General features: G+C 39.5%; 2 protein-coding genes across 2 annotated transcripts in view; both read left to right on the forward strand.

The window, feature by feature from the left end:
* Positions 1-16,892, forward strand: part of LOC146454971 (uncharacterized) — a 394,059-nt gene that overhangs the window by 374,813 nt on the left and 2,354 nt on the right. The window contains exons 21-22 of the mRNA XM_085094848.1: positions 9,977-10,609; positions 11,480-11,602. Coding sequence (XP_084950974.1) covers positions 9,977-10,609; positions 11,480-11,602 — 756 coding nt within the window. The remainder of the gene's footprint in view (positions 1-9,976; positions 10,610-11,479; positions 11,603-16,892) is intronic.
* On the forward strand, positions 12-1,539 carry LOC146454991 (uncharacterized). The gene has a single exon (XM_085094883.1). The coding sequence runs from the start codon at positions 25-27 to the stop codon at positions 1,522-1,524; it is 1,500 nt and encodes a 499-aa protein (XP_084951009.1). The 5' UTR covers positions 12-24; the 3' UTR covers positions 1,525-1,539.

Here is a 16,892-nt window from a genome sequence, read left to right on the forward strand (position 1 = left end):
GACCATACCTGGTTGGCTAAAGTTATGAGGATCCATCGCTTTCCTAAGTGGTTATGTGGAACAATTAGCCATCTTGCTGCTAGCTGGAATACCAAGATTGTTGCTGTCACGAAGCAGGGACCTGAGATCTCCCGTTCGATCCGGTTTCTCAAGGGGTTACCTCAAGGCGATGCCCTCTGTCCGCGTCTCTTTACCTTGTGCCTAAACCCAGTGGCCTGGTTACTAGGTGCCAACGAGGGATATAGGCTTTCAAAGCCTATAGGAACAAAGGTAACCCACCTTTTATATATAGACGATCTCAAGGCGTTCGCATCGACTGAGGCCAAGCTGAACAGAGTTTTGAGGTCTGCTAACAACGCCATGCAGGATATGGGCTTACATTGGAACCCTAAGAAATGCAATGTCCTTCACGTCAAGAGGGGAAACCAAGTGCAAGATGCGGTGGGGACGAAGCTGGACCAGTCATCAGTGGTTGAGAGTCTCAAGCCAGGGACCAGTTATAAGTTCTTAGGAGTTCAAGAAACAGTGACACAAGATGAAAAGCTGGCCCTTGAGTGCGCAGCCAAGGTGTATCTGAAAAGGCTATCGGTTATACGGTCTAGTCCTCTGTCAGATATTAACCGAGTAAGAGCCAGCAACCAGTACGCAATGCCAGTCCTAACCTATCTGACGTGGACTCAACACTGGCCAATCACAGAACTGCGAGTTATCGACAGAGAGGCTAGAAAGATCATCTGTGAAAACGGTGGGAAACATCCCTTAAGCTCGACGGCGATAATGTATTTGGCTAGAGAGAAAGGAGGGCGTGGCTTGCGCTCGGTTGAGCGCGAATACAAGTTGACCAAGATCAAGGCAGCAATAAAGCTCTGTCAGAACATGGATCCCTCTATGAGGGCAGTGCAACAGTTCGAAGAGAGGGCGGTAGAGAAGGGACACACTTCACTGATGAAGGAAGCGCATAAGTTTGCCGAGGAACTGGGCATGAGCCTGTCTTTGGAGTACCCTCAACCGTCGTGCCGGTCTGTGAGCGATCCTGAGACGGAGATTCAGGGGCCAAAGGTCAAAGAACATCTCAAGAAGGCAGATATGGAGAAGCTGAAAGAGAAGATCAAAGAGGAGAAGTGGCATGGACGGTTTTTGCAGGCTAGGTGGCAGGATAGCGAGCTAAATCAGAGTGGATGTTTTGCTTGTCTGCGTGATTGGACCTGTGCTCCTACCCATACCATCGCTGGGGTAATGGAGTTGTACGAGCAGCTTACGCCTACTAAGGTGTACACAGTCCACAAAACAGGTGTAGAACAGGGCGACGTCACGTGTAGACTGTGTGGGAAATCGCCTGAGACGCTGGCGCATGTGCTAGCGGGTTGCTCTGCCCTGGCCCAGTCTAAGTACCTAGAAAGACACAACGCAGCACTGAAAGTCCTCTTTTTCGAGATGACGAGGGATCTGAAGCTAATTGATTCAGTCCCTCCCTGGTACTCGTGTGCAGTGCCCAAACCAGTCTATGAGTCATCTGAGGCATAAGCGTTTTGGGATGTTCCAGTTTATGCTGAACATACCATCGTCAAGGCTAACAGAGTGGACGCCCGATTTGTGGACCACAAGAATAAGAAGGTGTGGGCTGTGGAGATGTCCTGTCCGTGGATGGAGCATCGGGAAAAGAAGTCCGAGGAGAAGACGGTCAAGTACGGGCCACTGCGATTCGAGCTGAAGAAACGGTACCCTGGCTATGACGTTGAACAATGTAACATCATCATTGACGTGCTTGGGGGATGGTCAAGGGATGTAGACCTGACAATGAGGAAGCTCTTTGGCAGCAGGGGTTATGACATATTGAGAAGGATGCAGAAGGCTACCATTTCGAGTTCTCTCAACATAGTTAGAACATTCAAAGCTACCGTCAATTGACTTTCCTTTAAGGAATAGCATAGAAGCTCCATATCGTTTTTGTGTCGGAGAACTTTTATATTTTATGAGATTTTCATATTTTATCGCTGTTTTTTTTTTTTAATTTTTAACTCAGCAGTTTTCTTTTTATAGTTCCTTAACATCGCATAGGTTACGCTGCGCGCCCTATGTGGTTCTATTTTAGCATACATACGTTTTTTAAACTGCACATAATAATAGTTACAATATTAAATTAACTGCTACTACTGACAAGGTATGACTATTTTTTAGACTTACAATGAATTACAATTCCACTCAAATTTACTACTGATACTATCATAATAGAAACAATATTAAATTAAATGCTTCTACTGACACTTACAATATACAGTTACACAATAGCTGCAATATTAAAATTAAATTAAAAGCTGTTACTAACGAAGTAAAGAAAAAAAGAGTCTTACAATAGGTTACAGTTACACTTATGAATGAAAATACCACACAAAAGTTTATTTGTAATGTAATTCTTCACATTAAACTGGGGATAGTACCCACTTTTTCTTAAATAATTTTGTGTTATTGATCTTTCTTTCGGTTTCATATTTTATGGCTATTTTACTTTGAAATCCTTGGATTTGGGGTCGAATCTGGGTTCTTCTACAGTCCCATAGAAACAGTTTCCCAATTATTATAAAATAATTCAGTAGGTTAAGTAAAGGGCATGATTTAGTTATAATTCCAAATAAAACATCTTGAAGAGTAAGAAGAATTTGCTGACTTGAGAGTTGGTGCCAGTAATCTTGAAAATCATTCCAAAACTGTCTAACAAAGGGACACTGATACAAAAGGTGGTGTAAGGTTTCAGATTCTGCCTTGCAAAACGAGCACAGATCATCCGTTTTGAAGCTTATTTTATATAATTTAGAATTTGTGTATAAAATACAGTTAATCACTTTGAACTGAAAACCTTTTACGTATGATTCAAGTACAACAAAATGTGGCAAAGTGAAGATTTCTCTCAGCTGATCAAACGAGAAATTAAAATCATTCTGCAATTTATGAACGATATTAGGAGGCTGTGCTTTTTTGCGTGCAAGTAATGAGTAATAGTCCTTTGATTTCTTTTTCGTGACATCTAAGATGTTGTCATCAATTGAAAATAATGGAGAGGCTGTAGATGGACAGGGAGAAGTAATTTTTAAAGAAGAAGGCATTGAATGTCGAAGGCCAGCCCATTGCAAAAAGTTAGTTTTGGAAATCTTATGCGACCAGTGGCAAAAAGAGTCTTCTATATTTAAACTGAAAAGTAGATCTTGAGTAAAGATCATTCCTGCCACGAAATAATTTTTGTAGAAAACTGGTCTTTTGTCAATGCGAATTTCTTTATTGTTCCAAATAATTTTGCCAGTCTCTCTGAGAGGCAAACGAGTCACGAAAATCTGACCACCAAGAAAGTAGTTCACAATAAAACTTAGAGGAGATTTTGTAATCCTTAATATCATAGTTACAATTTAAGAAGAAAAAACCTCCCATGGGTTCTAGCAAGTGCTGTAGGTAGGTTTTCCACGTTCCATTCTGGCCTTCAAAAATACGCTTTAATCATGCCAGCCTTAAGGACTTTATCATGCAATCTAAATTGATCATTTTTAATCCACCTTCCTCGTATTCGTTTATTACCGAAACGCGTGTTACCTTATCTGTGCCATTCCAAAGGAATTTAAATAACAGTTGATTCAATTGTTTCACTAATTCGTTAGGTGTAGGCAGTACCGAGCACACATAAACAAACTTTGGAATAAGGAAGGATTTGATTATTGTCACCTTACCATAGACAGATAAATCTCTTGAGGACCAAATATTAATAAGTTTTTTAATGCTATCTAATCGCTCAATAAATATCTTTTCTTTCGGTAATTTTGGACCATACGAGAAATACACCCCCAGGGCTTTTATCGGCTCGTTGGGCCATTTAATGCCTAACGGTTTTGCTTTATTTTCTTTAGAAGAACCAATCCACAAACCCTCGGTTTTTGTGCTATTGATCTTGAGTCCTGAAATATTTTTGAATAAATCCAGCAGTTGAAAAAGTACCGTGGCTGAGTTGGTGTCAGCGAGTACTGCTGTTGTGTCATCTGCGTATTGTAACAATTTTGTCTCTTCTTTCCCAATGGTAATACCCTTTATAGCTGGATTTTGACGAATGGCAATAGCTAACGTTTCCACAGCTACAACGAAAAGATAGGGAGAAAGAGGATCACCCTGTCTGACACCTCGCTCAAGTTGAGAGGATTTTGAAGTTCTGCCGTTGTTCATAATACAGCTTTGTACGTTGTTGTAGAACAGTTTTACCCAGCGGAGAAAATCAGAACCAAAATTGAAAGCTTCGATACATTTAAAAAGGAAATCCCATTCAATGCTATCAAATGCCTTTTGGAAATCAATGAAGATTATTAAGTCGGGAATGTTTTCGTTGGCGGTCCAATCCATAATGTCATAGATGGAACGGATGGTTTCAGCTATGAAACGATCTTTAATATACCCTGTTTGATTATGATGAATGATATGAGGCAAAACATTTTTTAATCTCAATGCAATTACCTTAGACAATATTTTTGCATCAACGTTCACAAGAGAAATTGGGCGCCAGTTTTCAATAAGAGAACGATCTTTTCCTCTTTTCTCAATAAGCGTGATAATCGCATGCTTTTGAGAATGGGAAAACTCCCCTTTCTCAAAAAATTCATTTGCACACCTTATGAAGCAATCATTGATTAAAGGCAAGAATTTTTTATAAAATTCAATTGGAATTCCATCATTTCCTGGAGATTTGTTAGTTTGAAAGGTATCAAGAAGACGAAAACATTCCTCTGAAGTGATTTTACCTTCACAGGAGATTTTCTGTTCTTCAGAGAGTTTGGGTATATTTAGATTATTTAAAAAGGAATCGATTTCAATTTCAATATCCAGACGATTGTTTTTACTCTTGTACAAGTCGCAGTAAAATTATTCTGCCTCATTTAGTATGCATAGTGGATTTGTTTTAATTTCGCCGTTTACATGCAATTTACGTATGTGCTTCTTGACGTGATTTCTCTTTTCTAAATTTAAGAAGAACTTTGTGCTCTTCTCGCCGTATTCGTGTCATCTAGCACGTGCGGGTACAATGATTCCTTTGGTTTTTTCTTCATAAAAATATTCAGCTCTTTCTGAGCAACATTAAACAAAGTAGCATTAGAATCACTAGGGTTGCTTTCGAAAGCTTGCTTTGTTACGTTTAGTTCATTTTGGAGTTTTGTTTCCGTTTTCTTTCTTTGTTTTGCCTTTCTACTGGAGTAATGGATAGCATGAGCTCGTATATTATATTTAACCCAGTCCCACACACACCGATCATCGGAAAGTTCTTCCGGTCCTTCTGCAATCCACACTGGAATCATTTAGGTTGTACTGTTAATATATTCTCTTCATCGTCTAGTAAAGAGCAATTCAACTTCCAGAACTGTGTCCTCTACCCACATGATCAAGATTTCCCCAATCTCTAAAAAAGCTCGCATCATGATCTGTTCTTATTGCTGGAATTATATCCGTCAGTTGTACCGAATCGGTTAAGTAATTCGAAATTAACCAATAGTCAAGACGACAAAAGATTCGAGGAGATTTTTTACTCCATGTGAAGCTCTTAGTATCTGGGTTTTTAATTCTCCAAATATCTACTAAATCAAGTTCACTTTTCAAGCAATCGATACAGGATGTCACGGATTTTCGTTCAGAATGCCACCTTTCTTATCAATAGCAGGATTCAGGGGGCAGTTAAAATCGCCTCCAATAATGATGTTACTTTCACAATCTAGATCCTCGTTTAGTGCTGTAATAAGTAGTTTGTTGGGGAAGGCAACAATATTTTTATCCTTGTTAGGCGCGTATACATTTATCAGCACATACATCTTATCTTTGATTTCAGCTTTTAGAACAATATAGCGTCCCAGAGGATCAAAAAAATTTTGGTGTATAGTACAATCAACATCTTTCTTAATTAGAATTGCAACACCACAGGAATTTGAACTGCCATGGCGAGTAATGAGCTCTGCACCCCATTCGTTTTGGGTTTCTTGCAGAAAAGAAATGTCTGCGCGTTTCCGACACCAAGTAAAAATTGTTCTTCTTTTTTTAAAGTTACTTATGCCCCTTACATTTAGCGATAGCAGGTTAAGCGCCTCAGTCATTTTATAATCCCAAAGGTGTTACTAAAGAGACCGCAGAAGAAGGAAAAAAAGGGAAAAGTGCCAATGAAGTATTCGAAGTGGTAACTGTAAATGCAAATCCAAAAACATAGAACAGGGGACGTTGAAATATCAAAAACAAATAAGATACGAAAAAAAAATGCCTCACAGATGCAACTAAACCTGAACATTTGATAGAACAGACTCCAACTAAAAATAAGTACAACTAACAAAAGCGAGATTGATACAACACTAATTAAACGAACTGAGTAAAATATAAAAAAAGTAGACACAGATACAGAAATCAAACATCTAGCGCGCATTTAGTCACTACAGCTCTCCATCTGCGTGAGCACTGCTCATTATTTCTCCGTAGTAGGGAAGATTTTCTGTTTCCTTTCCTCTGTAAACTTGACCATTTATTATTAATTTGTTAACCTTGAAGAAGGCTTGTTGTTTCTCTAGCTTAGCATTTTTCAGAACCGGGTATAACCTTCCATGAATGTCATCTAGTTCTTTGAGATAATCATTAGAAAGTCCAATTCCAGTATTTTTCAAATTTTTGACTGAAGACCAAACAAACTGCTTGTCTTGGTAAAAGCTGAATTTAGCAATTATTGGTCGAGGCTTGGCAGGATTAACGGAGTTTTTGCGAGTCGGCAAACGGTGGACACGCTCAAATTGGATGTCAGCAAACATTGATCTTACTAATTCTTCTGTATGACTGGGTGTCTCACTTCTAATTTCCGGAAGGTTGAAGATCTTTATATTCTCTCTACGTGTGTACGCCTCCAATTTGATATTCCAGCATTTTTGCTTATGGACTTTAGCCTTCAGCTTCTTTTGATCCTCTCGGATTACTGCTATCTGGGAGCACGTGTAGGCCACAGTAGCTTTCAATTCAGCTAGCTCTCTTCCATTAAAATCCACCGTACTTCTCAATTCCTTGTTTTCAAGTTCTACCTCTGTTAAACGCTTAGCTATTTGTAGACATTTCTGAAAAGAAGTAAATAGGATGAAAGAAAATGCAATTCCGAAAGGCACTAAAGATGCAGCTAAGTCCGAGGTAATACTTTTCGAAGGCAAGAGATGAAAAATTTGCTGATTGTAATAAAAAACCCTGGTAAACTGCATGTTTTTGATCTCGATGACTTAAAATGAAGACAACAAATTAAGTTAAATTCGAGCAAGATTTTCTTTATTAACAGAATGATTTCGCAAACAAAACGAGTTTAAGACAGAATTTGAAAGCATGGAAGTAAACAAGATGAATAACTTTCTCTGTAAGTTTTACGTTTCAGTGACGAGAAAAGAAAACAGCTTTTGTAATCTGAAAACTAGTTTGTTGTCGGTTCGAGCGGTTCTCGACCACCATCTAAAGTCACCGCCTCACAACAAAATATTTCCATCTGCGACAACCGTGAACATGTTTAGTATAGCCAACAAATGAGTTGATTCCTACCTGAAGCAGCTTATCTCCGAGGGCGAAGCCATCATGTCAAGAAGAAATTGTGCAATAAAATGCTATTGCTAACACTTGTGATCCCGGCTCGAATTTTAAACCAAACAGCCTGGTTCATCTCCATCTATTTTGGTAAACGGTCGGAGAAACCCAACATTCATTCACAGAAGTCAGTGCTTCGTCTCAATGAAGCGGCAGTTAAAGAATACTGACATTCTGCTTGAGGCCGTGTGCAGTTTATCGATTGCGCATGTGATTTCGATTGAGCATGTGATCGGCAGACTGCGCGTCTCTGTTCATTAACGCGTGACGATTTGAAACAAACAAACAAACAAAATCGACATTTTTCGGACGGTACTTGTTTTTCTCCGATAATCACCTGAGTAATTATACTAAAACAATTATTCGCCCCAGGCTCAGTAAATATATATGCGTTTTATTGACCAACCGTGAGGTCAAGATGGCTGGATATTGGCCAAGTTCTTTTTTTTGCGTTTTCGTCTCGGTCCATAAAAACGCTAAAAAAAGAACGAGGCCAATATTTAGCCATCTTGACCGAACAAGCTTGGTCAATAAAGGATTTATTACACGGCTTTACTTTCAAGTTAAAACTAAAACAGAAAAACAAAACAGGACATGAAACTGCTCTGCTTAGAAAGAAATTCTTCATAGCCGGCCGGTGCAAGAGTTTATTATTTTCAGTGCATTTTTGGATTAGCATGTACTCGTGGAAAACAAGGAATCCAAAATTGTCTTAAGGCTCTAACTTTATAATGGCTTAAAGGGAGTAAATAATTATTGAGAACGAAAAATTTAGATTTTTGCAAGAGCGAGAAGATTTCAATAGAATCCGGCAAACTCGCCATTTTCAGCCGATCGCGCGGTGGCGTAAATAATAGACATTTTTGCTCAGTTTTCGGCTTCCAATCATTAATTATTGAATGAAACAATAGATTTTGAAAAAAGATGCAAACATAAGCCGAAAAAAAGAGCGGGTAAGTCAGAAAACTGGGCGAAACTTTGATAAGATTTTGTTGTTTACAACAAGCAAGACGCGGCTAAATTAAAAACGTGAGCTTCTTCGGCGAACTTGAGAAAAAACAATTCTCTGAACTGCTCTAAACACTTAACGCAACTTTCACTACGCTATAATTTAAATATAGTCATTGCAAACCGAGAGAACTAATCAATTTAGTACTCGACTTGAGACAATAAGTTTTACAAAATCAACTCTATCTTGAATACCACACAGGAGCAACTTACCGATTCAACTCACATTCATTTTAGCTGAAACAAAATTTTTACCACACCAGGACGATTCCATTCTCTTTCCTTTCGTTAAGGTAAATGTTGAGAGTTAACCGAACTTTTTAGTGGGCGTTTTCACCCACAACAACAAGAAAATCGAAGAAAAGCTTACATTGTTGATCGGGATAAAACTTTCGATGCCAAGCTAAGCGGACGGGCAACGGGCAATCCCGAGCGGGCAAGATAGCTCCATCTTGCCCGCTCGGTTAGCCAATCACAGCGCAGGATTTGATGCATCTTGCCCGCTTGCGGAACCAGCCATATAATAATGGCGAATATTCCCCTCGACTTCGTCTCGCGGAATATTCACCAATATTTACTTCGCCCTCAGCGAATAATTGTTAAATAACGTTTTTATATACTGCATATATCACTAGTCTTGTGGCGGCTCACAATTCTTCTGTTGGGTGAGATCCGACTTTAACATGTAAATGCGCCACTGACAGCCGCCATCATGGCATATTTTGATCTCGCCTACCTACCCAACCCACACATGAATGTGAAAGACAGATGAATTAACAGATAGAGATAGACCACCACACCGAGTACTTCATCCCCAACTCTTTTTGAACAGTGTGATGGTTCTTTCACGTCCCACAGATTACCAGGAACAAGTGTTGTGAGATAAGACCGCGGTTTGTCGTCCTGATCGAAATAACTAGAGAGTCTAATCATTTGCAGATGTCATTACAAAGGCAGAACTTTCTCCTCAGTTATGAAAAGAACCTCAGTGTTGGTCTCACCGATGTTTAATCCCGCGACCTCGTGCACGATAATCCGGTGCTCCCCCAAGTGAGCTAACCGGTCGCATCTCAATTAAATTAAAAGCTATTTAAGAAAGACACTGATAGAAATTATATGAAAGGGATTGAACAAGAGCTCCAGAGGACAGAGGAAAAAAAAATTCAAAATACAAATGGCCAAACTCATGGGAGAAAAAAAAAGATAACTTCGACAAAACGATGCAATAATAATGCAATACAATAACTTGTGTTGGGCTTTCTCCAAATCTTGTTAGAAAATAAATAATTAGCTTTTGTTTTTCGTTTCCCCAATGTCAGCATTTTGTAACTACGACCTGATAATACTAAGTTATCTCCAGTTCCAGTTCCAGATCCTGTCGCCTTTTTCCCCCTCAATACCTCGTATGGCACCAAAGAAATCAAGGATCGAGTAACCCAAGGGGAGCCCAATGACGTTTACCTTGCTCAAGGTCCCGACGGTAAAGCTAACGGATCTTATGAGTTCAAAGGGAAGTCGGATAGCTTCATCAAGTTTCAAAAAAGTCTTGACTGGCCTTTTAACGTGCTACACTCGATGACGATGTTGTGCTGGTTGTACTATAATGGTCATAACGGACCTATCTTCAAATACAACATCAGGGAAAACGAGAGAGTAACTCTAGGGGTATTTAATGGGAAACTCTTTGCCACTTTTATCGAACGTGTTCGCTCAGAAAAAGCCACCTCGATGAACACCTCTCTAGCAGGTGGCTGGAAGTTTGTTGGTGCTTCCTACAACCAAACGTCTGGGGAAGTCAAGTTATGGGTTGATGGAGTCATGGTCTACAAGCACGAGATTGATGAAGATCTTACACTGAGTGCTCAGAGCAATGTCCGAATGGGAGCGAGCAATGACTGGTTCTTTAAGGGAAGGATCGCCCAGATGCAAGTGTACAACTTAGCTTTAACTCAAGAACAAATTCGGGCAATACAAGAACAAACTCGACGTCCAGGTGAGTAATATGCCTTATTGACCAAGTTCATTTTCTCGTTTTTATAGATAGAGACAAAGTCGATCAGCGAGGTCCATAAGTCGCAAAAAACAGAACGAGGCCAATATTCGCCATCTTCACTGAACAAGCATTTATTATATTGCCTTCCCTTCAAAATCAAACCGTTCTGCTCCGACAGAACTTCTTTACAGCCGATTGGTGTAAGATTTGTTTTTCAGTGCATTTGCAGATTAGCATGTGATCATGAAAAAACTGGGAATCCTAAATGGTGTTAAGGATCTCCTTTAATAATCTCTTAAAGGAAGTAAACAATTATCGAGTACGCAAAACTTGGGTTTTCGCAAGTGCGGGAAGATTTAATTAATAGTATCCGGCAACCTAGCTATTTTAGAGCTGATCACGTGGTGGCGTAAATAATACACATTTGTACAAAGTTTTCGGCCTTCAATCAGTAATTCGTGAATGAAAAACTGTCTATTTTAAAAGCATATGCAAATATAAGCCGAAAAATAAAGGGGATAATAATAAGAAAACTAGGCGACTAGAGGACACTGTTCGAAAACAATAGGGGACGTAGTCCCCGGTGTGGTGGTCTATCTCTACTTGTGATTTCATCTATCTTTCGAAATCAGGGTGGGTTGGGTGGGTTGGGTGGGTGGGGTGGGTGGGTGGGTGGGCGTAATCACAATATGGACTGATAGCGGCTTCCAGCGGCGCCTTTTAATGTCGACGTCCGATCTCACCCCAGAGAAAAATTGTAATCCGGTTTGAAAGTATGTGATATGCGTGGTATATAAATACATCACCGTTACCATTAAATTTCTCTTTATAAGGAGCGTTAACTGGTGATAAATTAAAATTGTTTTTTAGTTATTGATGAGTGTGCAAAGGGAAACCACACCTGCATGGTTAATGCCACGTGCATTGACACTAAGGTGTCTTACAGCTGCAAGTGTAAACCGGGATTCGTTGGAGATGGACACAACTGTTCAGGTAATTAGTTAAGTACCGTAAACTTACGAATATAACCCCTTAGAAAATTAATCTCTCTTTCATTAAAAATTGTTAGCCACCCAAATCTCAGAAGCTAATATTGTTCCTATACAACTAAAGCCTCCCTGCAGATAACCTGAAATGGGCCCTTTTTGGGAGGGATTAGCCTTTAAGGGACTCAGTTCGTTCCTTCTTGGGGCAATTTGTCGAGTAGGCGAACACGCTAGAACTCATGACGTTGCCTCATAATAAAGACGTATTTTTTGCATGGTGTATGGCTTTGCGGAAAAATTAGATCTTAGCAAGGGCATAAAGAGGTATTTTTGCGTGGTGTTTGGCTTTGCGGAAAAATTAGATCTTACTTGGCTCTTTTTTTAAAGTTTTCTGGTAGACATACAGTCCTGACGAAAACGTTCGGACCAAAGGCCCCTACGGGACCGATGTAAACATGGTTCCATTTCGCCCACCCACTACCCCCTGACAATGTTGATGGACAAAAGGAATCTACGTGTATGATATCCACATGTGCTCAACATGGAATAGGGGGCGGGGGTATTACATCAATAAGCTGTGTACAGCAAAGATATAGATTCTGTTGAGTCCCGTCACGAAAATAAATAGAGTTTTTGCTCTCTCTTAAGGCAAGTCAGATAGTTAACCTCGAACGTCGGTATTAGCACATAAACATCACTTGAGCCGCATTGACACCTCTGTTTTTGGTATTGATCTGATATTTATTTGATACTTCTGTTTTCCTATACATCATAATAGAAGTAGTCAGTCCCGGACGCCTATAATTTCGATTAAACTAGTTATGAATGAAACATTGGGTGGGGAAATCTTTATTGGGAAAGCAGAGAAAATAAACAAGAATGTGGAGTAGGGACATAGGTAAGCCAAAAAGAGAGAAACAATCTATCAGTTAGTATCAACTGACATGACAGAATCACTATTCATAGAATTAACAACAGAAGAACACAGTTCAATTCTACGAATAATATAAGACCACTAAATGATAGCTATGAACAATTGAAAGAGGCACTTACAGAATTATAAAGGAAATTAAATTTAATTGGTTAAAAGTGCTTTCTTATTGGATAATTTAACAGTGACCTGCGACAGCATACAAAAAACGTTTTTAATCAAATGCTTCGTCATATTTCTTCCCACTTATTTCAAGGACAACAACAATAACTAATAGGATTGCAGCACTAACGTTTGTTAAGGAGGCTCGCAGCAGTTTTTCTGGACTTAGGGTGGAAGTTTTGAAATTAAAAACCGGTGTTAGATAAGAAGGCTGAATTTTGGACAAGTTTCAGTCATTATTTGCTTTCTCCGAACAAGAGTTTCAATTTGTTTTTCCGGATCTATTTCACTGCTGTTCACGTGCTGTGAATATTTATCATTAGGTGAAGTCTTGCAAAAGGTAAAATTTACATAAATATATGCTTCTGCTTCTCAAGTCTGCCATTGTAAATTTTACCTTTTGCACGACGTCAACACCATAGAAAATGCGCTTTGTTGCTTTTATAAATTAAAATGACTAAAAGTAAAAACTACTGCGAGTCTATCAGTATAATAAACCATAGATTTTTGACCAATCAGAATGTTTGTAGACTTTCAGGGTTTTTTTATATATATAATTCATGGTAATTAGGGATGGCTTTCCTTAATACAAGTATCAGTTGGGCGTTCTCAAACTCTCGAATAGATTTTTAAACCGAAAAACTATTTTACATGCACAAAATGTACTACCAAAACTTCAGTTTTTGTCAATTTGTAAAGCAAAACCTTTTTTAAGTTTTCAAGGTTAAAAAAACAACATTGAGCTATTTGGTAAAAAAACGCAACCGGTAATAGGCGGTTTGCTTTGCCGCCATGTAGGTGCACAAAACAAAAGAAAATTTGTTCACAAATTTTGCCTAAAAATGGCCGTGAACTCCTAGAGGAGAAAAATCGTATTGTTCCTGTCCATCAACATGACCGCCATGACGTTACATGCAAACCATAAATTTGTAGAAAGGGATAAGAAAATTACTTTTCGGGTCCGAATGCTCTTCGGAAGATTTGAGAAACGCACAACAGGAGTTTGAATGTTATTAATTCGTACCCTTAAAAAAAATTTGACACGAATGATTATCTTAGGTACGTGGACAGACGTCCTTGATGAAGGGCTGGCTCCCAAGAGATTGAAGTCACAATAAGCTCCATAGTTGTATCACATATATCAGCTCTACTTCATTGTTTCTTTCTGTATTTTACTGTTACTAAATAGTTCTTACTAGCCTGTGAACAGGCTCCCCCGTTGTTAAAGGTATTCTTTTCGCACATACGGTATGCCAAGCAAGAACCCTAGACCCACGATTGAATGTATACGTGGCCCCAAGGATGAAACATGATATTCAATTAAACTTCTCAAACTCATTAATAATTCTAAAGAGAAAACAAAGGAAATCACTACCGTGAAGAAGGTTTGGAAATGTGATGTTAATTATCATAAATTTTTGTGAACTTTTGCTTCGAATTTCTCCAAGAATTATCAATAGTTTGAGAAGTTATATCAAACACTCGAAAGAGTGTTTCCTCCTATTTCCAAACACCTCGAAGTTGGTTAAAAAAAAACTCGGCTGCGCGTCGTTTTTCCAACCTGCTTCTCGTTGTTTGCAAATCGGAGGAAACACTCTTCCTCGTGTTTGATCTATTACTTCAAATATCGCGAGCGCGAGCCCGCCGTAACGAACTCGGAACTGTTCCACCGTCTTCGGATTAGGTCATTAAATCACTGCGAATCAGCTGGAAGGCATGAGAAAGTGAATGGCATTTTCGTAAACCACGAAAGTCAACGCACACGCTGGAGTGCCTCTAAAAAAGACAGAACAAAAAAGAGAAGATAACAACGACAACCAATGAGTGTGCGGAAGGCCATGATTTAGAACCCGGGCGTTTTCTTTGCCACATACATGCCACATTGTGAAGGCAACAGTTTCCTTTTTTTGGTTTGTTTTGTTTTTTCATCTATTGTTTGGTTTTTGTTGTTTGTGTGTTTGTTTTCAACTTCACGTAGAGCTCATAACTGATAATTTCTCTTTATCGAGCTAAAACCTTATGCAAATGCGGCATCTTGACCAAAAGTACTCACGATATGAACCCTCGGTGTCAAAGCCTATAATTGCGAGGTTTTCGGCTCTCGGTCAAGGTATTTTCGCACCAGATTTGCTTGTGACCTCGGTCTTTAGACGAAGATGATCGACCTTTCGCCGGTCACGATCCTACTCCACACACGCGAAAAAAAACCTTGGTACCCTGGGCTCACAATAGCAAATATAGTTCACAAAAGACCTAGCAATAACATTTATTCCACTTGTCTGCAAGACTGACAACTTATTGTTTTGTAGCAACAAGGCCGCGTGTTTTGGTGTGTGGTTATGCGGATAAGTAGGCCTTTATTGATTGGCAGTTATTCCCCATTTTACCCCCCCCCCCCCCCCTCTTCCCCCTACTTGCTTAAAAATATGAAATAGGAATTGCAACCTTTCATCTCTTTTCCTGGAAATCGAAACGATAACGAAAACGAAAAACTTTCCAAACGGACGAAAATTACACGAGTTTTGGAGCAGCAAATTAGAGTTTCAGCTTTGCCTTTCAAAGAGGAGCCGAACGGACCACAACTGAGCTCACCTGAAAGTTTTACGGACAATGTCCACGGCACCGGTATACAGTATTCGACCTTGACCTCAGAACGCCTCTCGCGGGAACAGTGAAAAACATCACAACGGAGACAGAACTTGACCAAGCTTACGTGAGCTTTTAGCACCGTGTGCCCAACGTTCAAAATTTCTCGTCTAAATACCTATTAACTGACTGCAATAAAAAATTCGTGACGGGAAAAAGCGATATTTTCGTCAATTTGTGGACTGGTTACGCAAAGTCGCTTTAATATTTATCAAGCTTTGCCTTCAATCTTGTCGACCTTGTCGGTGTGGAGGAAACCGAAATATTACCCGCGATATGTCGGTAAACTTTAAAGATTTTGCAGTTGAAACTCGCTTTGTTGTTGCAATTTGTTCGGGGGCATGTGCGACATTTTCCACAAGGACCACAATTTGATCGGTTCTTTGTCGTTTAACTTTCCGTTTAATAGTCTTTAATTGACCCAATGCAAAAATGGCTGACACTTTTATATTCTTTTGTCTACATTCAAATTGGCCTCACTAGCCTCGTTCTTGAGTTCAAAAATCAAAAGAATATTTTACCTTGGACGAGGCTAGTGAGGCTAATTTGAATGCAGACAAAAGAATATTAAATTGTCAGCCATTTTTGCATTGGGTGTATGGACTGATAAATACTACAGATGTCCACTTGATACCTTCTACATTCTTCTTTGCTTTCTCGAATCGAGTTAGTCTGTCGTAGCACTTCGTACAAACAAACAAATCTGCTCCTGAGTTTCCGCACCCGTAAGAGGCGATATCTTCACCGATTGCCAATTCGATCAGGCGGGGAAGATCGATTACACTTTCCCGAAGATTTTGACTCTCCCAGCAGTGTCAAAACGTCGCCCAAGAAGCGCTTGTATTCACATTCGAAATTTGTTTTGGTGTTTCAGCCATGACCAGCCATTACAGAAGTGAAAAAATATATATATTCCAACTTAACTCCCGCATCTCTCAAGACTGTAACAGAGACTGTAGACACTGTACAAAGCTCGCGGGAAACGGAAGCGACCATTGTAACGTAACCAGCAATTTGATTTGATGTCATTAAACAATGCCTCGATGGTGATTGGCTAGGGTGCTTGGGGAGTAAAACAATGGGAAAGGAATGTGGCTCTTGGGTAAGCAGACGTTTATGGGGAAGAGGAAATACGAGTCCCCTAAAAACGACTGCGTGGGAGGCTACAACAAAAGTGGTTGATATGATTTGTTAATTAGGATTCGACCACTTGTACGCGAGAATTCGATAGAGGTGAAAAACGATTTGTACCAGTACAGTATCGACGATTAAAATTTTAACAACACTAAAAGATTCGATTCCCCTTTATACCACCGTCATTTCTCTCTTGCGAAAATCGCAGATTTGTCGAACATCCATCAAAAAAACCTGAAAAGCTGACGGAATGAGCCACAGGCATGTGATGACATGGCAGCCATGATAACTCCGCTAAAAAAAACTCGATTGAGTGGAGAGGAAGGAAGAAACAGAAGAAACAAAGAAGAGAAAGACAAAATTAAAGACCCGGTAAAAGCGGTGATGAACAAAGTGATGATGTTTTCAAATACCTTAAAATGTA

The sequence above is a fragment of the Pavona decussata genome, unplaced genomic scaffold, assembly GCF_977016875.1.
Source record: "Pavona decussata unplaced genomic scaffold, jaPavDecu1.1 SCAFFOLD_291, whole genome shotgun sequence".
In the NCBI taxonomy this organism is placed as follows: Eukaryota; Metazoa; Cnidaria; class Anthozoa; order Scleractinia; family Agariciidae; genus Pavona; species Pavona decussata.